The 19,530-nt window shown below is 46.3% G+C and overlaps 1 protein-coding gene across 1 annotated transcript in view; it reads left to right on the forward strand.

Moving 5' to 3' along the window:
- Positions 1–18,579, forward strand: part of AATF (apoptosis antagonizing transcription factor) — a 55,580-nt gene extending 37,001 nt beyond the window's left edge. The window contains exons 11-12 of the mRNA XM_080383503.1: positions 2,600–2,671; positions 17,402–18,579. Of these exons, the coding sequence (XP_080239629.1) occupies positions 2,600–2,671; positions 17,402–17,465 (136 nt within the window). The 3' untranslated portion in view covers positions 17,466–18,579. The remainder of the gene's footprint in view (positions 1–2,599; positions 2,672–17,401) is intronic.
- Positions 18,580–19,530: the final 951 nt, after the last annotated feature.

Genomic DNA, 19,530 nt, shown 5'->3' on the forward strand with positions numbered 1-19,530 from the left:
ATCCTTTTGTGAGTAAACTATAAATCGTGAGTTTAGATGGCATCTGATAGAAAGTCAGTGGAGTCAGTCTGGGTCAGGCCTGGCATAGCAATTTTTAAGATAGATGTCATAAGATAATTTATTGAAAGAGGGAAGAGCTACTTTGTTGGCCTGAAAAGCCTATAATTATTGACTATCAATATTCTTCTCTGTCAGCATCACACATAATTGGATATATTCATGATTCAGTCAAAACTACTGACAACATCACACAACTGAGTCAGACTCGTAAACCTCCAGGAATAATGGGGAAGTCTCTCATTGTGTGCAATCTGTGCGCTTCAGCATTCCTGAGAGATCAGCTATCTCACCAAGTCAATTGCCTCTTAGATCTTAGGTGCCTTTTTTTTCTTCTTTAAATAAAAGTTGCAGTGACCCTGCAGGGAAGATATCAATAAAAAAGTGTCATTGTCTGTGTTTAGGATTAGCATGTAGTTAAGCCCCACCATCTTTTCAGAATAGTCCCAGTAGAGCCCAAATGGGTGTTTTTAAAGAGATGGTTCTTCCACTGAGAGAAGCAGTGTCACCCCAAGCAGATCACTTATCCTCTGTTCTTTTTTTCCTTTTCTAAAACTGGGGCAGCAGTGCTTAGCTCGGTTTTCATGAAGGACTCTGAGATCCTGAAGAGCAAAGCATTTAATACTGTTTCCTCTGTCTCCGTAATTCTTCCTTTTTAGCAGTCCTTTAGCAAACCTTCAATATCATAGCATGTTTGGATGAAATGTGCTAGTTTATTGTAGGGTGTGGGGATCTTCCAGTGCTTTCAAAAGCAGTCGATCTTCCACTTGATATGAGTACTTGTCCCCTTCATAGACAGGGAAATTTGAGCACTGAGAGGGGAAGTGAGCTCATCCAAAAACTCCACAGTCGAACTTAAGAAACCTGGTGCCTAGAACTCTGCTATCCCTCACTAAGACATGCCTTTTCTTGAGGTAGAATCTTCCTTTAAAAAGAAGGTACTTTTAAAAGAGGGTAGAATTTTCTTGAGGAGGAGTGATGTGTCTACACCTCTTTTTCATGTCAGTGATTTCTGGTCCTGTGCTGCTGCAATGTGGGATGTCTTTCTGTGAATGAAAATAACTGGTTTATATCTGCTAGACTGGGATTTTTAAAGTCCTGATTTTAAAAATGTGACAGTAATTAGTTCTGGACAAACAACTCGTGTCAGAGAATTTATCTGAATTGCTTAGTCCTTTTGCCGCTACACAGACTGTGCCTGTAGAAGCTCTTTGATCTGTATGAATCCATCAGTTGGTAATGTCTCATAAGTGAACTATTTTGTAGTGCAGCCTGTTGTTGACCTGTTTGTTGCAGTACTAGCCCCACACAGCTACGGCTCTTCCCCGGCTCGCTCGTCGCAGCGTTAGACCAGGGCAGTTGCTTCCATTACGAGTGACAAAGACTTGATTGTGCACAGAAGCCCTCGTGTAAGGTTGAGCGTGTGCTGTGCCTGAAGAACCACTCTGAAATAGTGTCGTGAGCTAAAAATCCCCTTGAGGGAATGTTCCTGCATAAGCAAACAAAAGGGAGTGCAGAGGTGACAGAGTGGAAAGGTGATTCTGGGCAAATGCTTGTGAATCCTTTTGCCTGCTATTTGTCAAGCTCTAAAAATAGCAGCAGCTTGGATGAAACATTTCAGAGCTGGGTAGGCAGCGTGGTAGTGTACACCAAAAGCCATTGGTTTGGAATCCCCTGCTCTTAGACACTAGGGTTTAAAGCCACCTTTTCATTCTGAGTTTTTCAGTACTCTCTTAAATTTTATGTCAGGTCCTTGGATATAAGTCATGAAATCTATTGCAAGTTCCTAGCCCAGGGTGGGAAGCGGGAGGGGATCCCATATCTGGAGGTGCAGAACAGCTTGTAGAAATATTCTGGTGGATCAGAAGCTCAGACAGATGCAGCACTGTATCACCTTGGATACGCCCCATGTCTTCTTTGCACCCGCCTTTTTTGTGTCTCCTTTGCTGTTTTTATGTGCTCCATTTGTAAGTTATTCAGGGTAAGACTTTCCAACTACGGTACAGCTAGCAGAGTGGGATTTTTATATCCTTTAGGGCCCTAGACACCACAGAGCAAGGAGAAACTGATAGCAGAGGGATGCTTGAGAAGGTTTGATGCTCTGACGCTTCTGCTGCCTGCAGTGGGCTCTTTGGGCACAAATTCCAGAAGGTGATTAAGATGCCAGCTGAATGGAAGGCTGAAAACAAGTTCTTGTTTCTCTGTCTGTGAGTTTTCAGGGTTGTCTCTCTGGGAGTCTTGATTATGTACTCGCACACATTTAATGGGTGCTGTATGTCCACATTCTAACTGTGATAAAAAAGGATTTGCTTGCTGTTCAGTTCATTGCATCATCTGATTATTGTCCATGTTACAAGAAAGGAGGAGGAGGAGGGAAGTGGGGGGGAAAAGCCAGCTACAACTAGTGACTCATTAGGTACTGGTCACCAGGAAAAACGGTGCTTTGCATTTCAGGGGCTGCTGTGTTTCTATTCAAGCAGCAGCGTTTCCTTTTCATTAATAGTTACTAATGTGCTGCCTGCTTATTTCCTGCACTATTCAGGTATCATGTCCATAGCAAGCTGGTGAGCTTCATGGCACCTATTGACCACTGTACAATGAATGATGATGCCAGGTGAGTAATAGATTAATTATGTTTCTCAAATGGCTTCATGACAGCATGATATTGACCTGTTCTTCAGTCTGTCGCCCCCTCCATTTCTTTTTATCAGTTAACCATTTGTCACTGGCATCATAGCCTGGGTGTCTTGGTCACATCTGTCCAGGCAGTCTGGCTGAGCTTTCACTCTGTAATTACTGTGACACCAAACAAGAAATTTTCATAAATCTCAGTACCTGCATTTTGATTCCTGCTTAAAATGCCTCCAATTTTGAAATCTAGTTTTGTGGAATTATTTTAGAAATAGACAACTAAGTTATCTGGTGTCTTCAGTATAATCAAAACGTAGGAAGACTTTGTCTTTTAACAGAAGTGGCAACTGATTTAAATTATGTTTAGTACGCATTTTCTTAGATCGCTTAATAACTGGAATAATTCAGTGAAGATTCACTCAAGACCTAAATGCTTGTATTTGTCTATTTAAAGAGTGAAGAATTTTGTTTTGAGACTATAATGTTTTAATATGCTAATTAAAATAGAAAATATCAGTAAAGTTTTGTGCACGATTACTAGATAGTTTTTCTACATATATGCTATATCTTGAAATGCTGAGCTTTTTGTGGGAAGGAAGTGGAATAATTTTTCCAGTGAATGGATGTGGAAGGCTTGAGAAACATCTTTCCCCTGGGTTGTGGAACATGTTTGTGCTTAGTGTGAGAGAGATGTCATTTGTCTGTTTGCGAGATGGAAACCAAATACCTGCTGTTCTTAGGCTGTTGCCTTTTGGGGTATTGCACAGACTTCTGGATGAGAGCTCTCCAGTAAACTGGCACAAAAAAAAGATGTTTTGTGTCCATAATAAGACCCGTGCTGTTTCATTATGCATCTTTTTCATAGTTTCTTTACTCTTTTTCTTTTTTTTCAAGTGAGAAAACTGGTCTGATTTCTGAATATTGTCTAGATCTCTCACCACAAAAATATGTTGCATGTGTAGGGTGAAAGCTCTGCCTCCATCCATATAAAGTAGTCAGTTCTTCCACCTCCTTACCTGGATCACAGGAAGAGAGGGGCAGAAGTGGCTTGGACACTTTCACCTGTTTGGCAAATAAATCAAGTACATTTTTCTTTCTGATATGCAGGGCTTGAGCTAGCAGCTGTCTGTGCTTCCTAGCCGCCAAGTTTCCCAGCCTCCTTACCTGAATGGAATTGATGTCTTTGCTGTTTTGGATAATCCTGAATAAAACATGGGGCAGGATACATACATATCTGGTAGAGTCATACCATTCCATAGAAACGGTTCTGGGACACGCTGCTCACTCCCCACATCTTTCTGTCTGAGGATGATTAGCAGGTGGCATATGTGTTTATAGGAAGAACCAATTCATACCACATTCATTAATAATATGCATGACTCTGATATTTCTCTATCTTAGTATTATGTCCAGTTGACTGGTTACTACTTATGCTTTGAGAATTTTGAATGAGGTTAGGGTGTCTGTCATGTTTTTGTGCATACCACATATGGAACTGTCCTGCAGGTTAGGCAGGCATACAGCCCTCTGCTCTGTCCCCAGAATGAAGGCAAGCTTAGCTTGCATGGGGTGTGCGTGAGGGGGAGGAAGGTAAAAAAAAAAAAAGCGGGACTGCTCCTAATAATCTGGGAGTTATACTGTGTTTGGTGTCCCCAGAGGTGACATTGCCTCCTCCTTCACAGTCCACCGCACTTACTTGTATTCCAAAAGTTGCATAGAAAATACATTCTGTAAGCCAAAATCCGCCAGCAAGTCAATGCAGACGTGAAGTGCATCGGAACAGCTGGGACGGTGGAGTTGTTCTGCACAATAGCCTTCTTGGGCCTCAGCTAGACTTCATCTGGCTGCCATCTTCATAATCCTTATTCCCCTCGCTTCTCGGGAGGCACCTTGAGTCCACCACAAACTGCATGGGGTCTGGCTGACCCTCAGAAGCTATTCCAGCTAATAGGATGCTATCTACGTTATGCTGTGTCGACATAGTTATCATTGTGGTAGGGACAGAGTGTTTGACATTTGGTTTACTGAAAATGTCTCCTGGGGGTTTTCTCCACATTGAGCGGGTTATTACATCGCTTGCATGTTTCACTGATTCTTTGGTGGCAGCAGCGTGGCAGCAGCTGCTGCTGCTTATTGTCTGACTGCGGGAACTTATTTCTTACATTAAGTTTATTAGTCACTTTGGAGGCCCGCCATACTTTCTGTTAATGGCATTTTAGTCACTTATCTCCTGATGTTGGTTTAGCCGTCTAGAGTGAGGCTGTTGGTTGATGTGTTCGCACACCAGCAAGTGTGCCTGAGGGTCGTATCGTGTGGGCAGCTGTATCCCGTTCTGCCAAGACCAGGCTTTCAGGCAAACCCTGGGTGTGGATGGGGCAGCGCCGGGATCAGGCTGGGCAGGTTCTGTTCCTGTTCTGCCAGTGGCTTTGTGGATGACCTTGAGCAGGTCGCTCTGTGTTTCTGAGACTCCTGATTTCTCTTCGGTGCATTGGAGGACTGCTGTTGAGAAGTGACTGTAAAAAACAATGGTTTAGTAAGAGTAGTAGTATTTCATTTTTTAACATACGTAGGAAGCTTTTTCTCTCAGACAAGAGACAGATACACAAATAGAAGCCTAAGCTTTCCTTGCTGTTGCCAAAATGCCTGCTGGTTACTTGTAATACAAAGAATATGCCTTGCCTTTGCCTATTGCAGGCATTACAGTCCTCCCTAAGCAGTTTCTCTGCAGCTTCCTCCCCACGGGATGTGCTCTGCCATTGTTTAGTCCTAATGTTGAGCTTAGATTTCTCTCCGCTGTAATTTAGGCCCATTACTTCTTGTCCTATTCCGTGTGGGCTTTAGGAACAGATTCTTGCTTCCTCTTTGCAAGCAAAGGACACCTCTTTGCAGCAGCCCTTCCACATTTAGGTGGGCATTCTTGCTTTGCACACTGAAAACTGGGCATTACTTAGCTTAGCTTCCTTCCTTTCCTCTGTAGTTTGCAGCATTTGTGTTTGCATCCAGTCGTAAAACGTATTCAAAATACTGGAGTGGCCAGTGTCTGAAAGTTAGGCCTCTATAGATGTTTTGGTTCAGCTCTCCCAAAACAAAGATATCTGCTGCTATCAGTTGGTTGTTTTTTTGGTTTTTTTTTAAATCATAACCACTCTTTAGGGGTCACATCACATCTCAGTTGAAAATGCCCCTGCACTTGCCATGGGCCATAATGCCTCTCGAGCAGCCACAGATGTACTGGACAAGGCAAGAAGAATTCAACATCTGCTTTAAACTGCAGGTGAATTAAAAAGAAAGGACCGAGCCTGTACGCATGAGAGGGAAGCAGTAATGATAACAGCTTTCCTTTGTGACAGAAGAAGGTAATTTTATTGTTTGCAAGTATGAATTACTAGATTGAAAATGCAAGTATACACTTCACAGTGATGTGATTGTGCTCTGAGCCATTTTTTTTTTCCGGTCAGGCACTTAAAAGGCATGACCCCAAAATAAATACACGTCTGAACAACGGGGCGCTCTGTGTTGTAGTATGAGAAATTTTGAAGTGTCAGTGAGCTGTATATAAAAAAGGGTTGTAGACACAGAGCTGGGAGAACATTCCCCTTAAGTTCTACCAGTGGCTACGGTGGCAGGTATATACTTGGAAAATGCCAGTAAATAAACAAGTATGTGCAGCTGTGGATGGGTAGAAGCTTGGGCGGATGGCGCAGGGTCCGGGGGGTGCGAGTGGTGGTGTGATTCTGGTTCTTTCTTGGCTGTGCCAAGTCCTCGCTCCCTGCGATGAACTGCATGAGCCCTTTGTCACTGGGGCAAAAGCAGAGGGGAGTAGTCTGTGACTGTTGTCTTGCTTTGCTTGCTGTAAGTTGCTGTTGAGGGTGCGAGTCTGTGTACCACTGTAATACCTTGCTCTTTTCTGTATATTTAATATGTACAGGAATGCATTTGGGGCCTGATTCTCCTGTACGTTTAAGCCATTTTACACTACTCTGGCTGTGCAGATAGACCTTAAAATAGTGCAATGAAGTGCTGGCACTCACCTGGAGGTCCCAGGGGTGGTGTCACGGCTGTGGGAAGACCAGGGCTTCTGAGGATCTGGCACGTCAAGTTTATCACTTGCAACTGCCACTGGCTGGGGAAACAAAGAGCAGATGTGTGAGGAGCAGCAGCCTGAGCACGTGTAGAGAAGTGGATGAACAGTCACTCCAGAATTGTTTTACAGCTTGAATTTGAGAAAAGAAACATACAAGTATAATAACTGCCTTTGTCAACATCACTGCCGCTTTCTTTCTTATTCTTGCTGCTGGTTGGAATAATAGCATTCGTGCAGGCAATTAATCTTCCACTTGCCAGTTTTTCATGCACCCTACGCATGGGCATGGCTGTTTAACCTTGTGCTCACATATATTATGTTGTAATGTGTGGGACACTGGTGGCCTTGAGCCCTCCTCTATTTTAACCCCTCTTTGGTAGTATTTTAAAACATACACTGGAAAGTGATTTTTATGGTTATCTTGGGGGATATGTTTATAGACTTAAATACATTTATTGTACTCTTGGGCCAAGGTTTTTCTGATCGGTCCAAGGTCATCACTATGTATGCAGGCCTGCCCTAAGACAAGGAACCTGAAGGCTAAAGCTTGAATATGAGTGTGCTCCGGTGGTTCTCCAGGGGAGACAGGAGTTACCCAGGATTAGAACAGCATTGGTTGTATTTCACCTAGGTTTGAGGGTGGCATCATGTGTGTGCCACTCCTTGGACTTCCCTTGGAATACCCTTTTTGCATCTTCATGACGTAGGGTACTGTGCCGATCCCATTCCTTCAGTATCTAGCCGTAGTCTCATTTTTAATAGAAGCATCCTTCAGTACCACCATGTGCAACAGAGTTGGGAGGGCGCCGGTCTTCTCTGGTTTACACTTTGGGAAATGAGGCACAGAGAAATGATAGCCAGTATCTCCAAAGGCATTTGAGAAATCCATGAGTCTAGAGCTCAGACTTGCCAAAGGTGACACAGCAGGTCTGGGCTAGAGCTGCAGTTGAACCCAGATCTTCTGTACAGTCACCTTCAGCTGGTCTAGCTCTGAACAGCCACATATTTTTAGGAGATCAGACATCTGTGCACTTGCAGAAAGCTCCTATGCTAGGTAGATGTGCTCTGTATGGGCAGACTGAGGCTAAAGATGCCTGCTGAAGGCCTGCAGGTCCGTAGGCAAGTGAGCATATTTTGGGTACGTGCGGCGTTGCTGTATCTGCAGGAATGGATCCCATAAACAGCCTAGTTGTGGCAAGGTCAGGCGAAGTCTGTGTTCCTGGGAAGAGCTGTGTGTGGATTTTGGTTTTGTTATATCTCCGTCAGCCTTGATATATAGATCTTCAGATCTTTGCACTGTACGTGTGTGTGGAACAGAGACTAAACACAGACACTTTAAAAAAAGGTATAATATCAAATTACTGCTAAGTTTGATGAACATCATTATTTCACCTCTGGAGGACGGTAACTTGCAGGAGAGACATTCTTTAAGGACACAGATGTTTGGTCCAAACACCTTTATCTCCCAAGACAACTCAGGTTATTCTGACAGGTAAAACAAGATTGTGCAAATATGCAACAGTGATCTAATCAGCTGGAACAACAGCAATATTTTAACTGGCGCTACCTTTTAACAGCATCATTAAGGGCTCTCATTACTCTTTTATTAGAGGCTCACTCTATTTCTTATCAGATTACAGAATGAACATAACTCATGGCACTGATTTGATCTCTTGTTAAAGAGGATTACAGCTTTGCATTAACTTGGATTGACACGGTTTATAATTTGCTGTTGATACACATGCTGGCGGTGTCACATGTTTGACCCCCTCCCCACAGCACTGCTGAGGAAAAGGACACCCATACATCATCATTAAAGATGGCACCCAGTGCAGAAATGGGAGGCAAAAGGAGCCTTTTCTGCAGTAAAGTCAGGCAGGACAAAAGAGACGTGTTCTCAAGTGCAAGCTGAAATTCGGAACGGGGATTTATAACTGGGTGAGGGTGGGGGAGAATATATCGGCTTTTAGATGGGTTGTTTTTTACCTCGGCAAATGGTTCCTCATTACAGAGGAGGACTTTGCATCCGTTATGACCCGAATTAGAGGGAAAAAGATGGCTGTAATGGGATGGTGTCAAACCACACAGTTCCACCGCAGTGTGAGGCCTTTCCAGGGGCTGGGAAGTTTCCCCCGCTCTTCTCGGACCTCTCAACATTGTGATGGTCACCAGCTAGTGAACTGGTCCCTGCCTTCGGGCAGTATTGATCGCACACCGCCAGCTGATGGGTTAGTTAACCTGTTTGCCTGTGGTGGAAGTTTCCTTACCGTCGTGCCCCTGGTTTGTAGGAGCCCAAGGCCAGTGCTAGGGCGGCGTGTCTGTGTGGTGGCTCCCTTCGTCCAGCTCCCGTGTGCTGCCCATGTGTGGTGGGGCTGGTCACGGTGCAGTTCCTCTACATTTTTTTTTTTCTTTTCTTTTTTTTAACATACGGTCAAGTTCCAGCAGCCACTGCTTTAGCATGGATGCCTGTATATACAAACATATGTATATATACAGTCTCTCCACACCTGTGGCATTATGTTTTGTGTTTGACTTTGGAAGTGCAGACTGGCAAGGCAGCGGAACGGGGCTCAGGGCAGGGATCACTGCCTGAAATCCCACGGTCAGGTGCAAGAACTTAAGCCCATGACTCCGCAGTTGTGTTGGCCTTAGGTCGTGCTTGGTGGAAGAGCATCCAGCCCACTCACAGTCTTGCACGAGCAGACCAGTGCCTGCTGGGAAGCTGAATTAAGACACAGATTATCCAGCTGCCAGTGAGGTCTGGATTAGAGCATTTCCCTTGGATTCAGCCAGGGTGTTGTGTATTATTTTCCCAATCAGCATTCTCACTCTTGGACTTAGCGCAGTTGCTTTGTCACAGTGTGTCTTGCTGCAAGCAGAGAGGGGTATGTAGTAGGAAATCCTGGTATTAAAAGATTAATTTACTTATATGACATAAGAGTTTAATATTAAAAAAAAAAAAAAAAAAAAAAAAAAGGTTGGTGAGATACCAGCCTTTAACTTAGCTCATTTTGTACTTTGGGTATTAAACCACCATGAGACCAGATTAATGGAGGACTTTGGGCTCTGTGATTGTCAATCCAGTATGTTCACCATGACAGAAGACCCGGGAAGGAAGCAAAGCCCTTCTTTCTGGAACAACTAAACCAGCAGCTTCCGTGCTGTGTGGCACAAACCTCAGGTGACCGTGTTGGCATGGGGAGAATTATTCTAAGTTTATATAGACACAGCCTGGAAGAAAAGTTGTCCTGCTTTGTATCGGCTTTGTTTTGGGAAACAAAGGGAGTGGCGCTAACATGGAGGGGGCAGTCTCTGAGTGTGCAGCACTGATGTTTTAGGGAGAACTGGTGTTTCTGGCATGAGGCTGTGGGTGGGAGGGCAAGCTGCCTACCTGGGCTCTTCAGCTTCTGGAAGAGCCCCCTGATGTGGTGGAGATACATGCATCGGGGGAGACATGTGGATTCTCTTGGGGAGGTGATGTGTAGCCTGCTGCTCACCCTGAGCTGCCTTGTTCAGCGACCTAGTGCTCGGTGCGGGGGAGCCTTAGACCTGAGCTGCATTGGGAACCCAGGGAAAAACGTGTTGTTCTGTGAAAGTAACCCTGCTTGGCTTGGCTGTTGGTCCCAGGGCATCGTGGCTTTGGTATCATCCTGCCCTTTGTGTATCATTTTGTTTGGTGGATTTTATCCCCCTAACCTTTGACTTAGCCTTAGAAGTCAGCTCATGTAGATGCAGTTAAGTATCCCGTATCACTTTTAACCGCAATTGTTAGAAGGGCTGGTATTTGAACAAGGAGTTTTTGTATGTTTTGAAGCTGGCAGTAGTAAGTGGCGTACGTGATCCTGGTTAGTGCCAATGGGCTGAAATCATCGTGTCCCAACATTTGATGTTTGACATCCCTAGTAAGAAGACAGGCGCCTCTGTTATGGAAATTTCCTTTTTAAAGGGAAAAAAAATAACCTGTTAAGAGCTGCAAGATGATTTGTCGTCCTTCCTTTGTGAGACAATTTGTCTTCTCCTGCATCAAATGTGTTATAAAACAGGCAAGCTGTGAAAGAGGGAAATCATCCTAGGAATATGGGATGTTAAGGTACACAAAGAATGGTCCCCTCCGTGCGCCTGTGTGCACGTCTGCGCAGGGCACTTCACATGCAGCATTACAGCGGCTGCTCTGCTCAAATACCCATCTAAAAACAGACTGAGAAGGCAACATTTTATGAATTTCATGGGGAAATTAAAGCTGCTGGAAAGCACACCAGCAGAGCAAGTTGGAGGTTTCTGCACGTCCCTCTGTTTTGCTACTTCTCCAGCCACTTGTCCACATCTTTTACGGTGTGTGCTGTAGAAGCACGTATGGAAACGTGAATGCTGTTGGGACCAAAATCAGGGTGAGAGAGATTCACCTCTGCTCCCATTAATGCTGTCCTGAGCTCAGGGCTGGTCAGTGGGCAGACGGCTGTGTGCTGGTGTAAGGGGGTGAATGTTCAGAATTGCTGACAGAGATGGCAGGGCTGAACCCCACATCTGGCTTAAGTTTGGGGGATGGTACCTTGAGCGCTGGTCTCTGCTGTCCTCCCACTCCCCACCCAGTCCCCAGATCCAGCCTCACTAAATGTGCAGAGTCCCTTTGTTTAGGGCAAGAACCAGCTTTCTGAAATATTTATAAATCTTGTGCCTGGTCTCATGAGACAAACCAGAGGTCACATGTCACCTTTCATAATTTAAAGCCGTGGGGCTAAAAGCATTTGCACAGACTTGAAGGACCCAATCCTGACCTGCCTGAGCGAGAGGGAATTGCGGCAGACCTTTCTGAATCTCCTTCAAGCGCCGGGCATGGTGATGAGAGCCGTCTGGCTGTGTAATTTATAGCCGGAGTTGCGCGCTCCGCTTTTGGACCGTGGCAGGGAAGCGAGTGAGAGTGCCATCTCGTGGGCCTGCCTTCCCGCACAGCACCACGCTGCCCGCACAGCACCACGCAGCACCGCACCGCGCACCGGCACCCAGCAGCGCCCTGCTCTGCGTTTCAGGCCCCTCACTTTAAAGGACATGGGTATTTTAATTCAGCTTTGATGATTGCTGCTGCCTGTTCTGCTCCGCATCAGCGACTGTAGCATGGGTTTGTCTCTGCGGCAATAGCAGCGTGGGGGATGCATGCTGGAAGGTGTGTGAACACGGAGCCAAACCCCGCACCCCCTGTGCTGCCTTAGGGTAACGCCTTCCACTAAAAATTGGGAAATAAAGGGCTTGAGCTTATTTTATCTTGCTGAGTACCTGCTCTGTTTGCTGGGCGCCTAGTAATCTGAATTTCACACTGCTGGACAAAACGTTTCTTAGGATACAAAGTTTTCCAAGCAAATGATCAGCCATGGGTCCCACAGCCAGCTTCAGTTTTCATTAGGTGTGTGTTTTTCCTCCTCCCTTTCTTCATGGGTGTTCATGTTCTGTCTTTCGCCAGTTCCTGTGAATTAAAAATCAGTTGCTCCCAATGGAGGATGTTAGTAGGAACGGGGTAGGTTTACTTCTTTCAATACTGCTTGTGGAATATTTGACTTTTTTTTTTTCTTCCCCCACCCCCCCAAGAAGAGAAGTAAAAGGTAGATGGGAAAAGGTAGAGGAATTTGTCTTTTTACTAAGACAGCTCAGCAGTGGCTCATGCAGTATTGCGATATTAATAGTGCTCTGGAAAAAAACCCACCAGAAACTGAATTTTTCCCCGTAATATTGTTCTGCTAGTTTACAGAACTATGTTAAAAACCCCAGAAGTAGCATGACTGTCATTACATGGAATAATACAGCATTAGCTGTTCTCCCCTCCTGTGCGCAGGTATGTATTTGTGTTCCCCTTTGTATATTGCTGCTGCAGATGGGCAAAGCAGATTCCTGGGGAACTGTTAACAGTTTTTATGATTTGTATTTTTGATGAGTCGTAGATTTATCAGGTGTGCTGTTGCTATTAATATTCACCCAGGGCACTCCTGCCCTCTGCGTGTGTGTTTCCTTGCACTCTGCTGCAAGGATTTTGCCTATAAAGTGTGTGAAGTAGCAATACCTGGGATTTGGAGGGTGGTGAAGTCCACCGGTCGATTAGCATACAAAGCTTACGGTCTGAAGTAGCCGTTACTTTTATTTAATTTTTCAAAATAGCATTGTTGACGTGAGATGACCGTTTCGTTTGGCGGGGAGCCGGTCAGCATTTCTGCACTGCATGGCGTGGGGGCTGCCCGTGGGGCTGGGGTTGAGCCTGGCCGTGGCACCTCTTCTGCGCGCAGCCGGATCCTTTGTCTGTGCAGCGCTGTGGCAGGGGCTCCCCACAGCTGGGAGCATTGCGTGGCTGTGCCAAGGGCTGTGCAAGTGTTAAGCCGTGAATGGGAAGACGGTGGAGCTGCTGGCTTGGGGCTTGTGCGAGGAATGCCCTGCTCAGGGTCCGCGGCGTGGCTGGGGTGGTGAGCGGTGCAGGGGCAGCCCTTCCTTGCTCTTCCTGCAAAGCCAGCGTAGCTGCAACCGAGTTGCACGTCGCACCGAAACCAGGATTCTTCTAACTGCGCAGGGGCATGGAGAGCAGAAATAAAACGCCTCCCTCGCATATACCTTTTGTCTTAGACTGCTGGTGCGTTGAAAGAAAGGGCTGTGCAAACTTTCTAGGTGCCTGGGAGGGCTGGTGGAGTGGGCCTTGGGGCTGGGAAGGGGTGAGCGCCTGGGCACAGTGCTCCTGGCACGCCGAGCACCTGTGCCATCCACTGCCTTTGGAGCCGGCTCAGAAGAAATGCATAAATAATTAAGCCAAGGTACTTACACACACATGTTTTATGGCAAATGGCTGTGTGGTTCGTGATCATTTTTTCCAGAAACAGGTTTTATGATAATATAGTAAAAATATTAAATTAGAAAATGCCTCACTAAGGGTGATAAAACCTTACTACAGTGGAAATAGGTAATTATCCCCTCTACAGCCTAAATGACAGTTTAAAAGAAATAAAAATGTTAGTGCTCATTACTTGCTTTTGTAGGTTGCAATAAAGGGTAAGTTAAATTTTAATTCAAGGAAGACCCCTGTATCGACCTGCTTCTTTCACACTCTCTACCTGAGGTGTAAGTACTGTTAATTACTCGCATAGGTTATTCCTCAGCACATTGCTAAGACCAGTACCTCTTTGTGCTAAAGTCACCTTTCCTTCATCGGGAGGTAGCGGACTTGCAGTGGGGTGGGTTGTTTCAACTCAGTGGCTCAAGTCTGATGTTTAATATCTGTGGGTGGAGGAGAGAAATTTTATATTTTTTAACCAAAATCCAAGTTCATTATGCATAGCCTTAAGGGGGCTGAAAGTATTAAAATCCACACTTACCCTGGTGAATTGAAACAGAGACAAGGTTAAACCTGGAGGATTGATGAGTTTTACTCTCTGCATGGTTAAATCCTGCTGAGGGGAGATGCTGTAGAAGAAAGGTAGCCTGGATGATGAGAAGAGGAAAAAAAAGGTGGGTTTTTTTTTTGCAGGGTGAAATATTTGTTCTGTTTCAGGGTTGGTGGGGTTACCTGATTTCCTTCCTTCTCCTGTCACTCTCTGCCAGGGTCTCTACCCTTGCTGTGTTATTGCTCAAACAGCTCCATTTGAATTGTTACTTCTGCAGAGGTTGCCAGCATCATGCCCAGAAGGATCAAGCCGTGAGGGTGCTGAGCTGGGTGCTGGGTGGGGTGCTGCAGGGCCTTCCTGCCTGCAGCCGTGGGTGCAACCCCTCTTCGCAGCCCGGAAACCTGGGGTGTGAACGTCAGGAGTCTGTTGGTTCTGGCAACATTTCTCTGCCAGTGAAGACAAATTCTCGCTTGAAGTCTCCCTGGGCCCTGCTTGCTTGAAAAATGGCTGTTTATTTAAAATCTCTAGGATTGGAGCAAATTCGGCATTGATCCCTGAACTCTTGTATCCATCAGACGACTACCAAAAAACAAAAATGAAGACAGAACCCTCGGGAGACTGACTCTCCACCCCTGGGAAAGGCCAAGGCAGGCTGCAAAGAAACATTACGCTGGGCGTTTGCCTGCTCACCGGGAAGGCACAGAAACTCTTGCCGTCTTTGGCTGGTTTCTGTGGGGCTTCCCAGAAGGTGCGCATTGTATTTGAACTTCCTTACGGGGGGCTGTACAAAAGTGGATGTATGAGAGGAGAGGGGCGTGTGCAGGGAAACGCAGATGGGAGCCCCTGTGTGCAGTGCAGGTGATGCTCGGGACTTGGAATTTTGCAAAATGCCTTTGCGGTGTTTGGCTAAGCAGTGAGCGGAGCCTGTGAGTGAGACGTGTGGGCACAATAAAAGCAGTTTCTGTCACCCGCTGGCCCTGGGGTGTGGAAGAGGAGAAGGAACAGACCTGCGTGAGGTTTGCTGCGGGTGCGAGCAGTGGTCAGGCTGCACGGCGTCTGCCTGGGAGTGGATTCACGCCCCTAGCAGCGCTTACACGGGCTCCAAACAGGATTCCTTCAGCCCAGGTTTTTTGTGTTGCCCGTTACTCAGTAGCCAGAGGAGAGTGTGGGGTTTATAGCCAGGACGAGGAATAGCCCCACACTGGGCCGTTAACGTTGGCCGAGGGCAGTGGAAGCAGTGGATCCTCCCAAGCCACAGCATATTCCAGTGGGAGGGGAGAAAGAATGAAATCGAGATGTTGAAAGTACCCAAACCACTCAGCCTCCTCTGACAGGAGCAAACTGCAAGTGTTTGTCAGCTTTGCCCACCTGAGTGTGAAATGATCTTCTATCAAAACACCAGTTTCAGCATTTCCCTCTCTGCTCCCAACACGTGAGCCCCGCTGTGGACAGGAGCCGCCGCGCGCTGCCCGGGAATTTCATCGAGATTGCAGGACAAGTGGAAACGTTTGCTCAGTGTAATGATGGGGTCTGAGCTGAGCTGGCAAAGCAAGGCTGGAGGGCCATGATTAAATAGCATCATTCTGCATTTTCCTTCTGATCATTTAACAGAGCCTTAAAGTCGCAACATCCTTTTGGCAGTAGCGCTGCTTGCTGTCTGATTTCTCAGTTGAAACAGCAAAAACGAGTTAGGTTTATCAGTTAACAGTCAGGGAAGATGGAAAATGTTGTAGGCTGGGCTAAGGCATTCCTCTCCCTCTTCTTTTCCTTTCAAGTGCCCGAAGTTTTCAACTCTTCATGTAGCAGATCTGTTTCGATTTTGCATTTGCGTTACACTTGCAGAAACCTGCCTGCACGCTCCCGATGTAGCACAGAAACTCCAGTTGCGTTTTCATAGCCTTGGCTGAGCTTTGCGCACAAAACACGGCGTCGACCATTTTGTTAGGTAAGGAGACGTATCCCTCACCACAGACTCGTTTTCTGAGGGTAGAGCAGCTGATTGGTTAATTAGCTTCTAAATGAAAATTAATTTAAGTGATGTGGCCCTGCGAATTAGAATGGTTTCTTGTCTCGGTGGTCCGTGCACATCTGTCCATCCTCCTGCATTGCCCGAACATGTACTTTGTTCCTTGTCTTCCTGGGATTAATGGCTGGCAGTTTTGTGCAATCACTGTTCAAAACTTACAAGTTCCTTCTTTCACAAGGCTGACGGGTAACGTTCTCCAGTGGAAGCGTCTGCAAGAGGCAGACAGCTTTCAAACCAGTTGCCGTCTTTTATTGATCTGTGAGGGAGCGAGGCGTCAAAGGAGCCTCTGGTGAGAGTGGTCCCTGTTGTGGTCATAATCGAGGAGGCAGCCAAACCCGCAGTGTCTCTGTCAGCTCTGCGACTCACCCCTTGAAGCTGTGCTCTACTCCTTCTTGAGCGGTGGAGAAGTCTTATTTTCTCTGCCTGTCCTGGCAGTTCTTCTGGCCTGGCTTCTGCTGCTTTCCCAGGTGCTGGCCCACAGCGATGGGCTCCTTTGGTTATTGCTGTGATGACCCTGGTGGGTGTTGTGTGCTCTGAAGGAAAAATCCGTCCTCTGTGGAACCAACACTCTGCTCTGTGCGTGTCATCCCCTTACAGCAGGCTGCTGCTTTAGAAAACAAGGCTCTCCTGACGCTTTTTCCTTGATTTTAAGAAAGATGTGATTCATAAAAATGCTCTCTCCCATCTCTCTTCTCAGGTTACTGTGGTTCTAAAGTTAAAGATAAATAACATCAGCCCACTTTTTTTTTTATTTTTTTTCCATAAGGGAAACTTGCTCCTGTTATCAGAATTGCTGCATATGTGATATTAATTGGAATCTTGTTGCTGGGTCATTTTCATTGTTTTTCAAGTACCGTCAAGTCCAAGAAAATGTATGAAAACTAAATTATAGTCCCACGTAGACTGTCTGATTGAATCCTCTTCATGGTCTCATACATCCTATTAAAATATTCAATCTTGTTTTCTTACTTGAAGAGCCTGTCTATAAAGGGCAAACTTATAGAAAACCTCATTCTCCAGAGATATGGTATCCAGCCACACTGAAATATTTACATATTTCTGTACTGAGTGTGATTGGTCTTACGCAAGTTCTTCCCTTTGCTTGTATTTATTAGTAAAGATTGTTGAATGCATTTTTAATTATACAAGGCCTTTTCATTTTAAGGAGTGGATGTTTTTGCTGGCAGACTCTTGCTTACATTTTGACCTTGAAAAGTAACTTTTCCCTCTCCTCCTTCCTCTTTTCCCCAGGACAGAGCTTTATCGTTCGCTGTTTGGAAAAATCACGAGTCCCGAAGAACCCGAGCAGAATTAGCACCAGGCCTTGGCACCAGGACTGACCACACCAGACGCTGCCCTGTCTCGTGGCATCTCCTCTGGCCAGCCCTGCCTTCGTGTGGTCACTAAAGCTGCCCGGGAGCACCCGGAGAAAGGTCCCTCCAGCTGCTAAAAACCTCACTGGGGACATCAAATGTGGTTCCTGCTAAATCACAGCGGCTCAGAAGGAAGAGTGGGGGGCAGACATTTAGCTTGGCTGAACGCCCTCCTCACTAGCTTTAAAACGGACCCTGCTTCCTCCCAAAGACAATCCATTTTTAACTATTCTCTTTAAATTCCTGACCTTGATTTTGCAATCTGCTCAGCATGGGCACAGCGTTCTACCCGGGGGGAGGGACACGCAATTCAGACCAGCAGGGACCACCAGCCCCCCCTGCAATCAGGTCACCCACGTTTGTATTAAATCCTTAGAGATTTTTATTTGGGGGATTGGGGATGGGGGCGGGGAGGGGAGTGTTTAAGCATGCTGTTCTGGTCGTCGGCTGCATATCTGGAATGTGTGACTTTATTTTTCACCGAGTCAAGAGGATTTAAATGTCATTTACATAATTAACGTGGCCTTAAAACAGAGAAAAGGTGCTCTCCCTTGCAGCCAGCCAGAGCTCCCAGTTCACACTCCCGTTTCTGAATGAGCGCTCCCTGCACACAGGGACATTTGCTGACTGGCGATGAGCACAGCACGGGGGTACGTCTGGGGATATTTCTGCAATTAGATGATATTGGTGAAATTTCAGTCCAGCATTGATCCTGTACACTTAATTATTTCTGCTGATCATGACTGAGCCATCCTGTCTGCACCATCACCGTGACACGCAGATGAAGGATGCCAGCACAAATGTAAAACTGGCCAGAGGAGATGGCTCACTTGGGGGTTTTGTGGGGTTTTTGCATCCAAAGGTCAGAAGGTGGAAGTTAAATCCCCGTAAGGGGAATTTGTTAGCCTGCTGTGATCAATCTGAAATGGAGGTTATCTTGTGTAAGTAATATGTGCGTATATACGTGTATACGATGCCCATTGCTTGTGACTACGCGAAGGGCACTGGCTTTGGTTTGTGTTTTGCGCCATCTAATTAAAATGCTTTGTAACCTGATTGTCCACGTGTGGTGAGCACAGCAAAGGTGCCGGCAGCAACGGCCTCTCTGAGCCCCACCGGTGTTACTGACCTGACGTCTCTTTGCACAGAGCCGGAGCTGCACCAGCAGCAGCAGAGCAGGCAGCAAGCAGCCAAAACACAGGGAGTTTTAAAGCCAGAGAGGCAGGAGCGCTGCAGGATGGGCCTGGAAATTTCTTGTGCAGCTGGAGCTGACGTACCAGGGGCTGCAGACCTGGTCAGACTTGGTACAGCGATTTCACAGCTGTCGGGGTGCTGGTGAGAGGAGACCCCCTCCCCAGGGCCCACTCATGGCGTGTGGGGTGCTGTGGGCTTGTCACCACTGAGCTGCTTCCCACGGGCACAGGGCAGCAGTGACTGAGCCTGGGGGTGTCTTGGTGACACCCATCGCATGTCACAAAAATGTTAAGGTTTGCAATAGTACTGACATTTTTGTTCAGCCACTGAAAATCCCCATTTCTGAACTTCATAGTAAGCCAAAGGGGCTTTTTTTGGTTGTTTTTTCCCTTGCATGTAAGTTGCAGCTTACCAGCTTCAGTGGGCAACTAGATCTTAGGGTTTTTTTAGTATTTTTTTTCTTATTAAGCTTAAATAAAAATACTCTGTTTTTAAGTATGTAACAGGTTAGATCACAGGGAGAGAAGCCCACTCCAGGACCCGTGCGTCCCAGCAGACGAGGCCCAGCATGCGGGAGCAGACAATCCCACCGGTGATGGCCCCTTTCCCTCTGCACCTGCCGTGCTGCTCCCTGGTCCTGCCTCTGCTTGAAACGGTGCGTGTCGTAACACAGTTTTATCCTTCTTTTCCTTTAGAAGACTTTGTAGCTGTGGTGTTGTGCTTCACTGTGTCCCTAGAGCTGTTTGCAGATCTGAAATTAATCATTTTTGTGCTCCACCAGTACTTTTAAGTCTCCCTTCTGGTCACCTGCTT

This window comes from Falco punctatus (assembly GCF_963210335.1).
Source record: "Falco punctatus genome assembly, chromosome: 1".
In the NCBI taxonomy this organism is placed as follows: Eukaryota; Metazoa; Chordata; class Aves; order Falconiformes; family Falconidae; genus Falco; species Falco punctatus.